At 38.1% G+C, this 16,328-nt stretch overlaps 1 protein-coding gene across 15 annotated transcripts in view; it reads right to left on the reverse strand.

The window, feature by feature from the left end:
• MECOM (MDS1 and EVI1 complex locus) overlaps positions 1 to 16,328 on the reverse strand; it is a 543,555-nt gene that overhangs the window by 18,939 nt on the left and 508,288 nt on the right. For 11 of the 15 annotated variants that reach the window (XM_045088076.1, XM_004756523.3, XM_045088070.1 and 8 more), the window contains 3 exons: positions 12,046 to 13,402; positions 9,573 to 9,660; positions 4,498 to 4,524 (listed from right to left, as the gene is read on the reverse strand). In XM_045088076.1, coding sequence (XP_044944011.1) covers positions 4,498 to 4,524; positions 9,573 to 9,660; positions 12,046 to 13,402 — 1,472 coding nt within the window. The remainder of the gene's footprint in view (positions 1 to 4,497; positions 4,525 to 9,572; positions 9,661 to 12,045; positions 13,403 to 16,328) is intronic. The other 4 variants (XM_045088072.1, XM_045088073.1, XM_045088083.1 and 1 more) reach the window with 3 other exon arrangements.

Consider the following 16,328-nt stretch of genomic DNA (forward strand, 5'->3'; position numbering starts at 1 on the left):
AATTTTTAAGTAGAAAAGCAAACTCTCAGGCCATCCTGTTAAATCAACTCACCCATTATTTATTTGGTTCTCAGGCACTATGCCACTGGAGAACTCAGAAAGCTGTTAAAAAGGTGTTTGCACTCTAGATGCACTCTGAGTTTCTCAAAGAGCTGGGGTGTTAGACCAGGAGACTCCACGCAAGGACAAGAACAGTAACAACTGCACATTCAAACAACTGCTTAACCCAAGGGGAGGATTCTTTCACTGATGGGATGGCAGGACCGAACTGAAGGCCTAATTTATGAGCTCAGGATAGAAAGAAAACACAACACTTCGCACTCAAAATGAAAATTAACAAAATCTCTATTCCGTGGCCATGCAGCTGGACAGAATACCAGTGACTCCTTATGGTGAAGCAAAATCTTCACAGAACGGCCGGACGATGATTCTTTTCTTACAAAGGGAACAGTGTACGTGCGATCCTTCAAATGACTATTCATGTTGTAGTTAGCTCTCTCTTTTCCCTTTATCCCGGAGCCTGCCCTCTCATTTCATGCCCGGACTCCTAATGCTAGCTACAAATTGCAACGTACAGGGTACCACTGCCAATTTGCCAAATGTCTTTCATCAAACACCGTGCAAAAAAAAATCTCAGAGGAAAGTCAAGATACATTTACTTGTCAGACAACAAATGTGAACGCATTGGGAGGCGGTAGGGGCTCTAAGCTCAGGGGTTTGATTCATAATCACTCAGCTGCTAAAACATTCTCCACAGATGCAAGTGGACAGCACATTTGTCACTATGAAGGATTTTGACACCTACTGATCACAGGGCAGAGATATGGAATGATGATGCTGCTCAGAGAGGTTGGCGGAAACTCTGTCCCTGCAGAATACGGCCATTATCCCCCTCCAGCCGGAACATTAGCATTTTCATCTTACTTTGGGTTTTATTTATTAAAAATCAATCCAGAAATATTTTATGATACTATTTTATTTGCATTTATTCCTCCTAATTGTTTCTTGCAGAAAATCATTTTGATATTCCACCCTCGTGGAATAAATTGTCTAAGTGAAAAATGACCTCTGGCCTTCAAGCTGATTAACAGAAACAAGCAAGGGTCAGGGTCACAATCCCATATATTTATTGGTAAGAGTAAGTGCATGGGTGATGATTATTAATGTTTTATTTATGTACATTTAATATTTGAGTAAAGTTTCATTATCTAGAGGTTTTAAATCATCTGAGTGTCCGCCCTGCTGACACACTCAGATTCTTGCAGTAATATATCTTATAGAAACACTTTGCCTTTTATATGGAAAATAGCTTACTCATGACTATTATTCTCGGCTTTCATCTCTAGCACATATAAACTACACGTTCTTCAGGTTATTTAAGAGCAAGTGGCTGTTGAGAAATGTGTCTTGCTTTAGTAGTGGCTAATACCTCCTTTTGAAGAAAGATCGCTGTGATTACATTACCTCAAATTATTTCAATTTGGGGAAACTCTCAAGAAACAAGAAAATACACTATGGGCTTAATGACTAAACACTGACATTCTTAAAGATAACAGGAAAAAGAATGGGGGTGACCTGAATGCTTCTCTTAAAAGCCACCACCTACCTTGGTTTCTCATATTAAAGGGAAAGAGGATTAAATAGGAGTGAGGAAAAGGGAGAGAAGGAAGATGGGAAGTGAGCCAAGGATAGGATAGTTATTAACACCATGTGCACACACAAGCGTGCACACACACACGCATACCCACACCCACACACCACTCTGTCCAATTAGCAACCACCAAACATAAAAGTCACCACCGAATCCTCCCTTTCATCTTTGTAAGATTTGCTCTCACAGCACTTGACCTCAGTTGAAAAGAATATGTTTCCCCATTAGGACAGACAGAAGTGACTTAGACATCTGCCAGTTGGGTAGGCTAGCCATTCTATGACCAACATCAGTCTGCCTCTGTCTTGGATTAAGGTGTTGGATTAAGATGAGCTTCATCTGGTGCATGGGTCCAAGCCCTAACTTTCTCACTCTGTGCGCTGACTTGTATGATGGTCTTCCTGAAAAAACATGCCTTTTATAAGAGAAGTAGCAAGTTTTGACATTTATTTTGAAGTCTGGCTTGGTATGTTAAAAATCAACATGAACTGGGATCAATGGAACAGAATCTAGCTAATTGCATATTTCAATTTATGAAAAATCCAATGAAGAGGGCAATGTGTACTACTATGAAAAAGAAATTTGCTGAGAATGGGGAAAATAAAAGAGGGAAAATTAGATCATATATTTTAGAAATGCACTGCCCTGTGTCCTATTAATGTCATTGGCTAATCTCTGATCAGTAAATGACAGTTTTTTTTTTCTATGGAACAGTAATTTTTATTTATATATATAATAGCTGTTGATGGTATCTGCAGCCCAGATGTCTGGAAGAGGAAGTCATTGCACCCCCTTTCCATCCCCAAGAGGCTATTAACTTTATACTGACGCAAACTAATATTTAGATAGAATTCCCTAGATCCTACCAAAAAATGTAGCTATCTCTCTAGTCAAATAAAGTTAGTATTTTTAAAAACATTTCAGCAGGCAAGATATCATCAAGTGGGTCCTAAGCACTTAGCTTAACATTTATTATCTGGCAGCCAATAATTGATGACATAAAGAAGTTTCTCATTAAAACCATTAAAGTGACAATCTGATTATATGAAATGATATGTCCAATGGCACCATGAATTATGTGACCTAATGTTTTACAAATTAGATTACACATGCCTTTATCATAAAACAACTAACTTTTCATAAATAACTTATGATGGGAAAGTTTGTAGATTTGGTGGTTTTCTATATTTGTTCAGTTGATAATCTTGAGAAATCTCAAAATCATGGCCATTTGGGGGGAGGTAAGTATTCATAGTTTATGGCTATCTCATTCCATGTATCACATTCAGCAGTCATGATTATGAAATCCCTTAGAATCTCTTTACCATTAAAATTATAAACTTTAATATTTTAGTAGTTCCTACTAATATCTATGTTTTATAATATAAATATAAACCGTGGCTCTGAAAACTCTATGATTTAGGGAATGTGAGTGTTTCCAAAGCATTACAATGTCAGTTTCTATATCATTGTATTAGCAGGAAAGGGAGACTAACTTAAAATCTGAATTGGCTTTTGTAAATGGGTAGAACCACTGGGCATTTACGTAGGGGACAGCCATCTTATGGATGAAGCAGCCAACCACATAGGTACTGTCAAGTAACACTCCACCTTAGAAAGGATGAGGACCCTGTGCCACAATACTCAGAATGGACCTCTGCCAGGGAGGACAGAAGAGGAACACTGCAAATATAGACAGTGTAATCAAAGCACAGCCCCATCAGCTGTACAAATTCGTCTAAGAAAGTCGTGGTCTCTCTCTCTCTTCTCCTCTCTTCTCTTCTCCCTTTTCTCTTCTCTTAATCTCTTTTGGAATAAATGAACTTAATCCTTAAAAGTCTATCAAGATGAGAAAAATCACAATTCATCACATACTCCATGGAAGAAATAGAATGGATGAATTTCTGGTAAAGAAAATCTAATGTCGGATAGAGGAAATAGGTGCTAAAATAAGTGCTAAAGTACTCCAACTTAAAATAATTTATCTATCATTATATGGTGACCAAAAAGACTAAACTATAGTCCAAGATTTTACACATATCTCAGAATCAGAATAGTTTTGAGTAAAGAAGAGAATGAAGAAGTAGAAGTACATATAATCAGAGGAAATTTTGTAATATATGTTATTTATATGTATTTCCATCGACTCAAGTTTTGAGAGTGAAAACTAAGCAAGCAGTCTTCTTTGTATCTTGATCAAAAAAAAAAAATAAAAAAAATAAAAATAAAGCTGTCCCCTAGTATCTTTACCTGACAACTGACTGAATCTGGAAACAGGAACTGAAAGTTGAGGAAGTGAGCCCCAAGGCTGAAAGATTCATTCACTAGTTAGATATGGATTTTTAAACATTTAGTCTTATTATTCCAAATAGCCAGAACCAAGTTCAGCCCTGGGATATACGGATGTGAATTCCAATGTCAGCTTGTGTCTACATGTAAGTTCAGGTTTTAACCTTTTGAAGGCTTTATCAAAAGCATCTTTAACATGCTGATACAGGTTCCCCCAAATAATGGTTGTTTCCACTTAGTGACCCATCTCGAAGGCTTTTTTAACAACATACTCCCCAGTGCCGAGAAACAGTTCTACATCAAGTTATAATTACATGAAATGGGTCAAATTTATAAAATAAACTTCTTTCTGTAAACAATTTATAGCACACTAAATGCCCAATTAAAATGGAAAAGTATTTTGCAGCTTGACGAAGCTGGAAAGCAATCCGCTGAAGCCGTATCATTTAATGGAAAGCGGCTCAGAATTCTTTACGTCTGCATAACATTTTATAATATAAGTTGTTTTCCTTTTAATGGTACATTATTTTAGTCAAAAATATAAGTAGGAAACTTACCCAAGTTCTCTGATCAGGCAGTTGGAACTGGGAGCAAAATTGAAACAAAAACAAAAAATTACTTCTGTATCAGTATCTTTATTGCAATCTATCCTTTGAGAAATTAACATTTATACGGACTTTGTAATTTTTGTTTATCATGTAACTGTACCTTGAGTAAAGGCTCTGGAAATGAAAATTAAATGTTTTCATAACACTGCTGGATTTCCTCTATTTACCTAAATTAAATTTTAGCATCAAGGTTATAAACCAGAATGTTCTTTTTCAAGAAAGCTAAACAATACCTACTACCAAATATTAAATAGCAAAAGTAGATATTTCCTTCTTATGTGTTTTTAACTCATTGGAAAAGTCCTAAAGTTCAATAAATAAAACTTTAGCAATTTCCAGCAGCAAATCTAGTCTCTTGCATTTATATAATGTTAATAACAAAGAAAATAAGATATTTACTCAAACGTGAATCACTGAGTAACAAAAAGGTAATGTACTTGGAAATGCACTTCTTGACTTTTATTAGCTTGGGATTCAGACCATTATGGCCAAAACACATAAGGATATTAATTAAAAGAACTACAAATAGTTACCTATGTCAACTTAAGAATCACCCGGGAAAACTTCAGTGAGTTGGGAACACTTCCAGGGAGCATTGCTTGGCTAACGGGGATATTTCTTGCTTTTATAAATTATGTTATCTTTAATAAGGAAGATACATAGTTTTTAAGGATAAAAAATTTATTGCAGAAGAAATGTAACAGTAAGAAATACCTTGCTGAAAGCAAACTAGAAGATGAAGGACAAAAGACTTAAGTGATTTTCACATCAATATGTGAATGGTAACTTGGAAAAAGACTAACTTTTTCCAAGTTCTTCGAGATACAGTAACAGGACAGTCAGACACTTTAAACACAAGGAAATAAAAATGAGTGAATAAAGGCCAGAAACAGAAGTAAAACAGAGTCTTTGTTGCAGATGCATACAAAACCAAACATCTGGAAATAAAATGTATTAACAACCAAAAACATATTTAGAGTATAGGAAACTCAGTCCAAGGAATAAGAGCTGGTTTTATAACCGCGTAACTACCAAATGATTTCTATGGCAGTTCAAACGAGTCATCAGTGTAAATACAAAGTACCTAAAATGCAAATTGCCCAATGAAATGGACATTCCAGGGATCACACATTCATACCATTCCCTCCATCTCACCTACTTGTGGCTGACACAATGACAATTCCTTTTCAAAATTATTATCTGAACTAAGACCCCACAATTTTCAACCATGTATCCAGGAAGAAACTCTACAGTACTTATTTCTACCTACATTAAACTAACTTATTTACAATAGAAAAATAGAAATCTAAATAGTCCCCTAGTGGCCTGACACAGAAAGCATACTTCTTTAAAAATGGAACAAAGTGCAGAATTTAGACCCTGAGAATGAAAAAAAAAAAAAAAAAGGCATTATCTTCTAATTTTATATGTGTTCCAATATCTTCTAGATATTTTTTTAAAGATTTTATTTATTTATTTGACAGAGAGAGAGATGACAAGTAGGCAGAGAGGCAGGTGGGGGAGGGAAGCAGGCTCCCTGCTGAGCAGACAGCCCAATATGGGGCTCGATCCCAGGACCCTGAGACCATGACCTGAACCGAAGGCAGAGACTTACCCACTGAGCCACCCAGATGTCCCTCTTCTAGATATTTTTGACAAGATTTTTAAAAATATATTTTATTATTCCAAGAGGCAGTGAGATGGCGTGATAATCTTTCAACAAAATTCAATAAATATCTAAGTTATCTATTGACATGTTCACCTTTCATTGATTAGGAAATGTGCCCTGAGGAGGGTCATGCTGAGTAGAATACAAAGACATACAAAAATTATAAAATCAGGCTTGCCCATAGAATGCCACTACCAAGAATTTATATTCCTATATCTATGTTTTCCCTAAAACATTAACAATATGTGGTCTCCCTCATTATGATGATGATATTATTATTAGAACCCTGAGAAATACATAGGGAAAGTATTATTCCCATTTGGAAACCAAAGATACAGAAGCCCCAGAGGGACAGTGTGACTTACTGCAGTGTACTTTAAATGGAAAATGGAGTCATGAATGGTCTTATCCAAGCATTATTTTGGTACAAAATCATGGCAAGCCCTAGAAGCAGAGGCTAGGTCTTCCATTTTGGCCTCCTGTGGCGCCCTTACTGCTGGCTAACAGGCAGTGCTGAGAACACAGTAAGGGCCTTTCCCAGTGCTTCTAGATCTGTGTATAGTCCCACCAAATAAGGTGGGCTCAGAGGATGGCAGGAGAGTATTTTACTGGCATTCTTTTACATTCAAAATGGAATACTTCTGCATTCACGAATAATGAAAGCTTTCCCTCATTTAGGTCCTTCCTCTTGCCAGGCAGAATGTGTTCTACCATGTAATATACACGAACACTAACCCGCACAGCCAGCCAGGTAAGGCTGGAAGGGACGTTCCCATCACGCTGATGGAGAAGGCTCAGAGAGATGAACTGCATTGCTCAAAACCAAAGCATTTTTGCTAATAAGCAGGAAAGCCCGTCATAAAGCAGTCCTTTCTAGCCCCACATCCTGGCAGGTTGTCTTCGTTTGTTGGTCTTTGTTTAAGGGAAAGTGGATCTTGCGGCTAGGACTGAATTGATGGAGTACTAGAAAGAATTCTGCTGAAACTTTAGGACACCTGAGGCAGATTTTCTGAAAGAACAGACTCTTGGGTCTGAAGGCTTGATGAAAAGGGGGTAGCCCAAGCTTCTCTGGGTTATTTCACCTGTACCCCAGGGATCCATAGCCATTACACATGAAAACAGCCACAATGGTTATAAAAATTATAAAATCTTTCTGTAGCAGTTGGTAAATAGCCTCTGAGGCAGGAACCTTGAATGGTTCCCCTCCCGCCCTGGATGCATCTCCAAAGACCCTTTAGGCAGCCCACCAGCCAGCAAGTACAGCGTTGGCAGTTGGTGAAGCGAGGACTTCCAGGATCCTGCTCCAGGATGCCTTCCAGGATCCTGCTCCAGGATGCCAGAAGTCCCGTCTGCTTGGTCAGGATTCAACACGCGGGGTGTTCAGTGTGTCGATTATCACTCTCAAGTCTTATTATAACAGCAGCAGTAGGCAGTCCCTTCCACTGAGACGGGATCCTCGGTGTTGGAAGGAAGCATACACTGCCACTGTGTTCCTGCAGGCATGTTTGTGGGGTTCTGCTGCCAGCATTGGACAGATGCCTCATCTTTTGTGATCCTTTGCTCACTTTGGAACTATCAAGAGAGTAGATTTTCTTCTACCCTTTGGTTAAAAATATGTACATAGTCTAACACTTGCATGCACATGTGGAGTTATTTAGGGACAAAACTGCTCATCTTATGAACTAGTGAATTCACTTTGGCTAGCTAGAAATCTTTGAACGTCAGAGAGAATAAGGACTTGCCACCCAGCTCCTCCATCTTACAGATAAGGAGCTAAGTGCCAGGTAGCCCGAGTCACCTAAGGATCCTGAATCCCAGTCTTTTTTCCCCCTCCATTATACCGTGTACCCATAGCACTTAATCTGGAAGTGGTTAGTTGCTAGATTTTAAAGATAATTAGAATATGAGAACAATTTGATTATTGTAACTAAATGTATAAACCTATAATATCCCCATGAGCAGCTAGCTATAATTAGAAAGTAAGTTCTCAAGAAAGATAGACCTTTGATGTACTCTCTGACACAAAATGCATGTTATTTTCAGCTTTATTAGCCCATGAGGCCTAAAAGTACAATTTAAATCAACCTAAATGTAAACTATAAGTACCTGATAAACACTGACCTACTTTATAATGTATTTCTTTTCCATAAAGTGATTATCTAAATAATATCATTCCTTAGTTTTCCTATAAAAAGTGAATACTACCTGGAACATTTCTAACTCCTTTAATATTAAATCATCTATTTTCTATACTTTGAAAGAGAGAGAATTTTTGAGCAATGATAGATTTCTCTAGCTAATCAGAACACGTACTGTTGTTCTCATACTCTGTTGTTCAGGACGTTGGGGAAGTACTTGAAAAGCTGAAGAAAGGGTAGCAGAAGGGGAGCGGGCAGAGGGGCAGGGAGAGTCACATCCTCAGATAATTTAATTACCTCATAACATTCTTTAAGACAGCTTGCATAAAATTCCACCAATTTCATTAGAAGAGCATAGTTTTTCATTTGAATATATTAAAACAATGAATTAGTTCACTGATTTTAAGCATTTTCATAAAAACTTTGCTTATAAAGATCAGAGTTTATAACCCTTAAAAACTTAGAAATAAAAAGCAAAATATCAGGTTAAAAAACACACACTTGAGATGCTTATATATTTGGTCTTTCAACAGAATTCTCCACATTTTGATTGTTCCATACACCAGTTTTTAAAAATTATCAAATATGTAAGGACAGAGGGATGAACAAATTAGACGGCAATGCTCTGCATTTTCCTTGCGATGAGAAACTATATATATTTTGATAAATGGACACAGCTCCATTCAGCAAACGGCTCTGTGTATTGTGGTAAATTCTTGTGCAATTACAGAACTTTGCTGGAATGCCCAGCGGTCCCTAGATAAATTCCTTCACCCTCTATGGTAACAACTTGTCAGGTAGACTCATTTCCTGTTTTTTATCTGAGCACCAAAGGAACTTGAAGGACCTTCATGAGTTTGGGACGAGTCGCAGTATGATCTGTCTCTTACTAGCAGTAATTTTTAAACACAAAAGACAACTTCAGTATTATTTTCTTAACTGAACTTTGCTCACTCCAAAATACACTTTGGCTCAATAAGTAGTTAACAGCAGACAATAATTTAACACCCCCCAAAACATGCTGTTTTTACACACAGATTAATTTCTTTTTCTTTAAAGAGTTTGGGTTTTAATTCTGCTAGAATTTCCTGTGTTCTTCCACAGCAGCGTCATAGGAAATCCTAATGTTCTCAAGATTTCTTTCATTTCATTGCACCTGCTTTTCAGGATCAACAAGTTGGTTTACAAGCTTGAAGTCTCAAATTCAAAATACTTACTTGTGGGTGAAATAAGAATCCTGGAGAAGGTCTCAAGTATTTCTCTTTTAAAGCTTCAAGTGGGTCAGTTAGTTTTCTTTTCTCTACTCTGAAAGGTTAAAATTAGTTTTTGGAGATGAATCAGTCTCATATATCAATCACCATATAATTACTGACATTTCACACAGTTAACAATAAAGCAAATGGTAGGTTTCCGAGAAGAACACTAATAAAAATATAAAGACATCTGTTCGGTTCTTGAAGAATACTTAGGACACTTCTAGGCACTCAAAGAAAGAGGGTCCTATTTATAAAGGCAAAATCTTATTGAATGGCGATTAATAACAATAGTGAGGAGATATAAAAAAATGAAGACTCATGAAACCAGAGGCATTGGTCACATATATGTACCTTTCTATTTCAAATGGAGACAAGAAGTCTGGATGATTTTGAAATCATGACAGAGTCCATTTTGAAAATTAAAGTCATTTTCTACCAAGAAACTGTTCCCCTAAGTTACTCATTATGTTTCTCCCATCCTTGCCAATGACAGCAGCAGAGTTTCTAAGTATACTGTGCACCCTGCCACCCACTCTTTGAGGTTCAGGTGTCTTTCGGATGACAAAAGATGGCGGAGGGTAAAGGAAAAGGAACTTTTTGAAGACAGAGGCATATAAAACTTATCTACATACCCCTTCTGCCTTCAGAAACGTTTGTCATTCTATTTACCATCAAGTATACAGGATCATGGATTAAATTAATTTCTTTCACCAACGGTTGGTAATTTTAAGAACTGTTGAATAAGTATGCTTTTAAAATAGAATCAAAATTAATACAAACAGCTACCACTTCTTGAAATTTTGTATATGCTATCTTTTGCATACACTACTTCACTTATTGAAATAGATCCTCTTATACCCATTTTATGGATTTTTAAAAAAGTTTGAGACATGGGAAAGCTGAGATATCAACTCAGGTTGTACACTAAAACCGGTGCTTAGGACAGGTTTTCATGACTTTGGTAAAATGACAGGCCTAGGCTCTTAATTCAGAGTGAAATGCCAGTGAGGAGACTGAGTTTCAACGAAGCATGAGGAAGGTTAGGAGGTGAAGAAGAGTGTAACAGGTGTGTGGAGGGATTGAATGCCCGCTGCCACTGGAAGGGTCTAAGAAAGAATGTCTGAGGAGTTCTCTTCACAAAGGGCTGAGATCTATCACTGGTCTGGAAACACAACTTTCCCGGCAATGTGTGCCATACAAATACAGCCCACACACAAAATAGGGAAGTGCTGTTTTCCCTTCTTTTCCCTTCTCTTATTGGGACTGCCACAGGAAGCAAGACGTGATAACTGAAAAAAGTGCGCAGGTGTGATACCGATGGCTCAGGGATATTTTTGTACTTTTCTTTTAAATCCCCTTCCAGTGGGAGTTAGTGTTAGTCCTCAACATACTGGCAGCATTGCTTAGTTATTGTATTACAGATGATAGGAGGCAGAAAAGGAGATTTTAGTGAAAAAGGGTTTGCAGCTCAAGTTCCTATTAAGTAATAGGAATCAATAAGTATTGTTGAATCAAAGAGTAGCACAAACTTGACTGTTTGTAAAGGAGAATCAGGTAAAAATGTGAAAATAGTCTCCTCTTAAAACAAGTCCGATGAACAATGATCCACACCTTCCATTATTTCTTGACAATGTTCAAGACTCGAGTGAGAAAGTAAATGTGAAAATGCTTGGTAATGTTCAAAATACATAATAAACATAATTACTCTCACTCATACTTTTAAAGAAAGCTGGTATTTAAAAACTAAATCGTTCTGAATGTCAAGCGAGTGTTACAGAACACTTGCCTAAGAGGCTTTTTATTAAGCATATATGTTTCCCCCAAAGAGTTTTTGGATGCATCAAAGAAAACTGAATAATGAAGGTATATAGAGACGCATTCCTTCCAAACTAACCACTCACATTATATACAAGACATCTTTGTGACTCATGTTTCATTTACTTTGGGCTCCTGGGAGATATACTTAGCAAAAGAATGTGAACAATACTTACTAAGGATGTATTGGTAGGTTCACAAAGAGAAAACCCATGCTGTTCTACGTCCCACTTCATTCCAAATATCCTGACCCATTTAAGTCCCCACACATATTTGCATTAATCCTTCAGGAGCCTCATTCTTCTGCCGCTTGACAACTTGCTTTAAATACAGCTTTCCCATATTTTCCACTTAAAAAATGTTTTTAAAAATAAATTTATTGTCAAGGGAAAGAACTCTGTGGGCCTCATCCCAAACCCCAAATTCAGAGACATCCAAAAATAAGTCCAAACCTAATGAGTTGACTGTCTGAGTAAAAAATGAATTCATGAGATCAAACAACTTTACTCTCTGCCTTATTATAATAACAAAAGTAATTTGTTACCAGATATAGCTTTAGAATGTAAAAACTGCCCTCCATACTCATGTCCACGTCGAACTGTCTCCTGTCCTCCCTTACCTGTAAATCGGGTCCATAAAGAAAGGAGTGGGTCTAGCATGCTGCAAGGAACCATCCGATGGGGGTCTTGGTTCAATGTTGCTTCCTTTCTTTTCCCCAAACACGTGGTTTTTACGGGGCTCAGTCAGCTTTGTTCCACTGGCTCTACTCCTACTGCCCATACTTAGATCCAGGGGTTGGTCTTGGCTTGTGGCAGGTGTTGCTGGAGGCTTGGAGGGTCCTGGAGTCAAGGGCTTCTCATCCTTTCGCTTAGTGGTGAGATCAAAGGGAGACTCAGAGCTTCCCTTCTGCAGTTTCTTTACTTCACTTGGTGATTTGGGTTCCATTTTCAAAGGTAACGATCGCAAGTCTCTATCAGGAAATGGGTACATTGATTGAGAGAATGCTGGAAAAAACGGGAGGGGAAACATGGAAGGGTAAGGTAAAGCTCCAACTTTTTTGTCTTGCAGCCCCACCAGTCCTGTTGAACCAAAGTATTTCTCAGCAATAGAAGCAATAGCCTTTATAGAATCATTCACAGCTCCTGACACCGCAGTCTGCTCCTCTAAAGATGGTGAGAAAATGGAATGATTGCTGTATTCTTTCTTATTATGTATTGAAGCCAGATTCTGAAGAGGGCTTACTTTGTCTTTGAACATTTTACCATTTTCTTTAAATTTCTCTTTATCACTTTCAATGTCACTTTCCAGATCAGAGCCCGAGGTTGTTTCCAGGTCACTGCCACTTGGCGTACTGACATCATCAAGGTCACTACTCTCTGACTGGTCACTGATTTTCTCAAGGGGCCTCTCTTCAGAGGACCTCTCGGGCTGGAGCTCCACTGGCTTATTGTCCCCTACAGATGGGTGTTTAGATAGTGCCTTCAAAATATCCTGTGTAGCTGGCAGTATCTGAGGATGTGTCATGAGGGGACTTTGACTTTTGTTTGTCTGTTCAGTACTTGATAGTCCTTTAACAGGAGAACTAGCAGGTATCAAAGGAGGCCTGTGGTACAAGCCGGAAGGAAACAGACCAGGGAAGCTAAAAGAAAATCCAGGAGCTGTTGGAAAGGTAAGACCAGCGGGATGCCTATTGGCACCGAAATAGTCAGCAAGGCCCGGGTTGGCATGACTCATATTAACCATGGACGTTTTATCCATAGCGGGGGTTCCAGGAAGTGAAATGCCTTGGCCAAAAAATCCACCTGCCGCAAAATGGTTCTTGCCCTCACAAAACCTCCTGTGTTTATTTAAGGAAGACGTAGTGCTGAACATTTGTCCACAGTCTTTGCACTTGATTTGGGTTCTGCAATCAGCATGCATGCGCTTATGACGACAAAGGTTTGAAAACTGAGTATAGGATTTATGGCAGACCTCACCTGTGTGCAAACAACAAAAGAGAATCTCAGGCTTTATGGCAATTGCTGCTGAATTGAGCAAGTATCACAATTGGTTTACCCAGAATTTCAATGAAGAAGCCAGGAAAAGTTGTTGGAGGTACCAATCTGGGTGCTCCAAACACAAAAATCCCCATTTCACTAGATTCCAAAGCAAGGCATCCAACCTGACAAATGTCTTGAGGCAGCACAAATATTCCATATATAAATATATATAAATATTTCTGTCATCCCCACTACATCATATTTTGTATCATATTTGTATACTTAAATATTTAGAGAAAAGTCCAATTCCAGTATACGTTGATTTCCCACCCAATGACTACCCTAACAGAATCTTAAAAATTAAAAGTCTTAAGCATAAAACACACCAGGAAACCCATTATATTTTTAGACCACCTCGAGAATTCTAAGTCTTAGCACTGAAACAAAATAAAACAGCCTTTCTCTCAATTGGCAACTTTACCTTTATTCCCTCTCCCCTTGGGGGAAAAGCCTGTGACTGTTCTACCATTATTTAATTTGCATTATATCATACGCTCTCATCATTCACACATCAAAGCCACACAACAATGCACATTGTGTATTCTGAGACATTTTTAACAATCATTTTCATGATTTGAGAAAGACTGACATAATTTACAATGGCTCTATTTTAAGCCTGCAAAGGAAACTAAATTGAATGTGGCCCATCCTGCATTGCTGGTTCCCATGAACTATGATCACGTCCTCTGACTTCCCCTCACACCAGCGGTTGTGCTAACCTTCCTGCATTTATGAAACCCCCGTCCTTGGGAAATATGTCCACTTGTTGTCATATCTTCGTCGGTTATCTCAGGGCTTGACTTCTATGGGGTTTAGCCAATTATGGTAAGCAGGGGAGGGTGCTCGGAGTGCTCTAATCCAGAAAGAACACAGCAGGGTGCGGCTGGGAAAGAACCCGCCTCCTGGGGCATTTGCCAAAAAAGTAGAACATCTTCCTCCCCACGTATGTGAAAACAGATTTAAGTGTATTTTGAGACCAAGCTTCGTAACCTTTAAGAACTCTGTTGTTCTGTACGAATCCCCCTCACTTCGCAGTTCAGCAGGATTATCGTGTTCGTTTCCTAAGTATCACATTTTAAAATCTGACTTTAGTAGAGATGAATCCACTTTATGTGTGAGCTTACTGTAAACGATTCTGGGCACATTTAATACATGCAGAAACATGATACGCCTTGTCAGTAGTTACTGAAACAAATTTATATAAGAAATTAAATTGAAGACAAATGCAACATTTATTGCTTTCATGGGATGATCGCCTTTAAGCACAGAATGGTGGAGCTCCTGAGTTAAAGCAGTAATAATTGAAAGAGAAAAAAAAAAAAAAAACTCGAAGCAGATTTTACAGATGTTCAGTCATGCAAAACTCACCCAAAAGTTGGATTATCCCACACACCACCAAACGGGAAGTACCAAGTGGTCCCATAATATTTCTTTTACTGATAATGATTAAAATACGCTGTGACATATATCAGGGTACTTAGTAATGATAAAGGAGCTTTCAGCTGTGGGATGATTCATAACATGATAGAGGCCACAACATGCATTTTAATGGGAAGAGAAGATGTGAGTGATTTCTTTTCAAATCATCCTACTGGAATATACTGACCAGAGGCTGCTTTAAAAGTATGTACTCTTTAACCATATACAATAAATATACATGCTATTTAAATTCTTTGATACACTAATTAAAACCATATGATGCAGAGGGCAGAACATGAGGCTTTCACTGGTTACATTAATTCAGCTATGAGCAATAACAAGAAATAGTAAATAAAATGTCGTTGGAATAATAAAAGTGCACTCATCGGGAAAGGAACACTTCTCCTCTGGGCATTAAAAGGCGTTGAGAAAATGTCTTGATGGGTCTTCAACCACGGTATAAACTTTTGAAAGGTTTGCAATTTTTGGCATAGAAATGTCGCTCTCTAGACTTCTCTCTTAGAGCCAGCTGGATTTAAGAAATCAAGACCTTCTCTATCTCAGAATCACAGAGGGTGCGTTTGACTTTCCTGGTTGTACCCCCTGTTACACAGATGAGCAATGTCTGTGTCAGGTCTTAAGAATGGAGAATCTGGGATGTTTCCCTAGGCAGGGGCTTTGTTTTTCTCACTAGAAGGTCTGCCCTGGCCCACCACAAACCACCAGGCCTCCAGGTGAACGGCTCAATTGATGTTGAAGTCGATACTCTACTGTAATTTTCTTAGTAATAAGGAATTAGCCAGCAGTTAACATTGCATTTTTCTACTTATTAAACAAATTAAGAGGTATTTTGAATATGTTCAGCCTATTAGAGCATGTGGTTTCTATTTGGGAAGGCCGGAGGTTTCTGTAAAGGCAGTGAGTAATTACCTTAGCGCTGGTGACTTTGGGCTCAAGCTTGGCGGTACACTGTAATAAGAGACAGTTGCCATAAACACACCAGTGGGGGTAAATCGTGGTGTGTGGCCTTCTGGTGAGAAACAGATATCAACTCTAGGTGAACCTCCTCTACTCCCAATCTCCACACCAACTCTCCTCTTTTGTTCTGAAATTACATGGCTATTATTCATAATTACCCCATGGTTCTCTGTCAGATTTTATATTTGAAGAATGCCATCTGCTATTTAAATTTACCAATAATTACTGAAAAGGCATTCATGGCAAATAGTTGCACAAGCTGATTGGAAAGGGACGCCCTATAGTGCTTTAAAATGAAACACTTGACTTCAACACAATTAAAATTCCAGATCCCAGAACCTTCGATGATAGGAATCTGTATTTTCTGACTTTTGGTTTAAATAATAGAGAAAGCATTAAATGGGTGATCATAATTCATTTGGCCTATTTTTTTCCCCACCAAAACACAGTAAATGTTTAAAGTCTG

The sequence above is a fragment of the Mustela putorius genome, unplaced genomic scaffold (genome assembly GCF_011764305.1).
Source record: "Mustela putorius furo isolate JIRA1106 unplaced genomic scaffold, ASM1176430v1.1 tig00003834_pilon_pilon_pilon, whole genome shotgun sequence".
Taxonomy (NCBI): domain Eukaryota; kingdom Metazoa; phylum Chordata; class Mammalia; order Carnivora; family Mustelidae; genus Mustela; species Mustela putorius.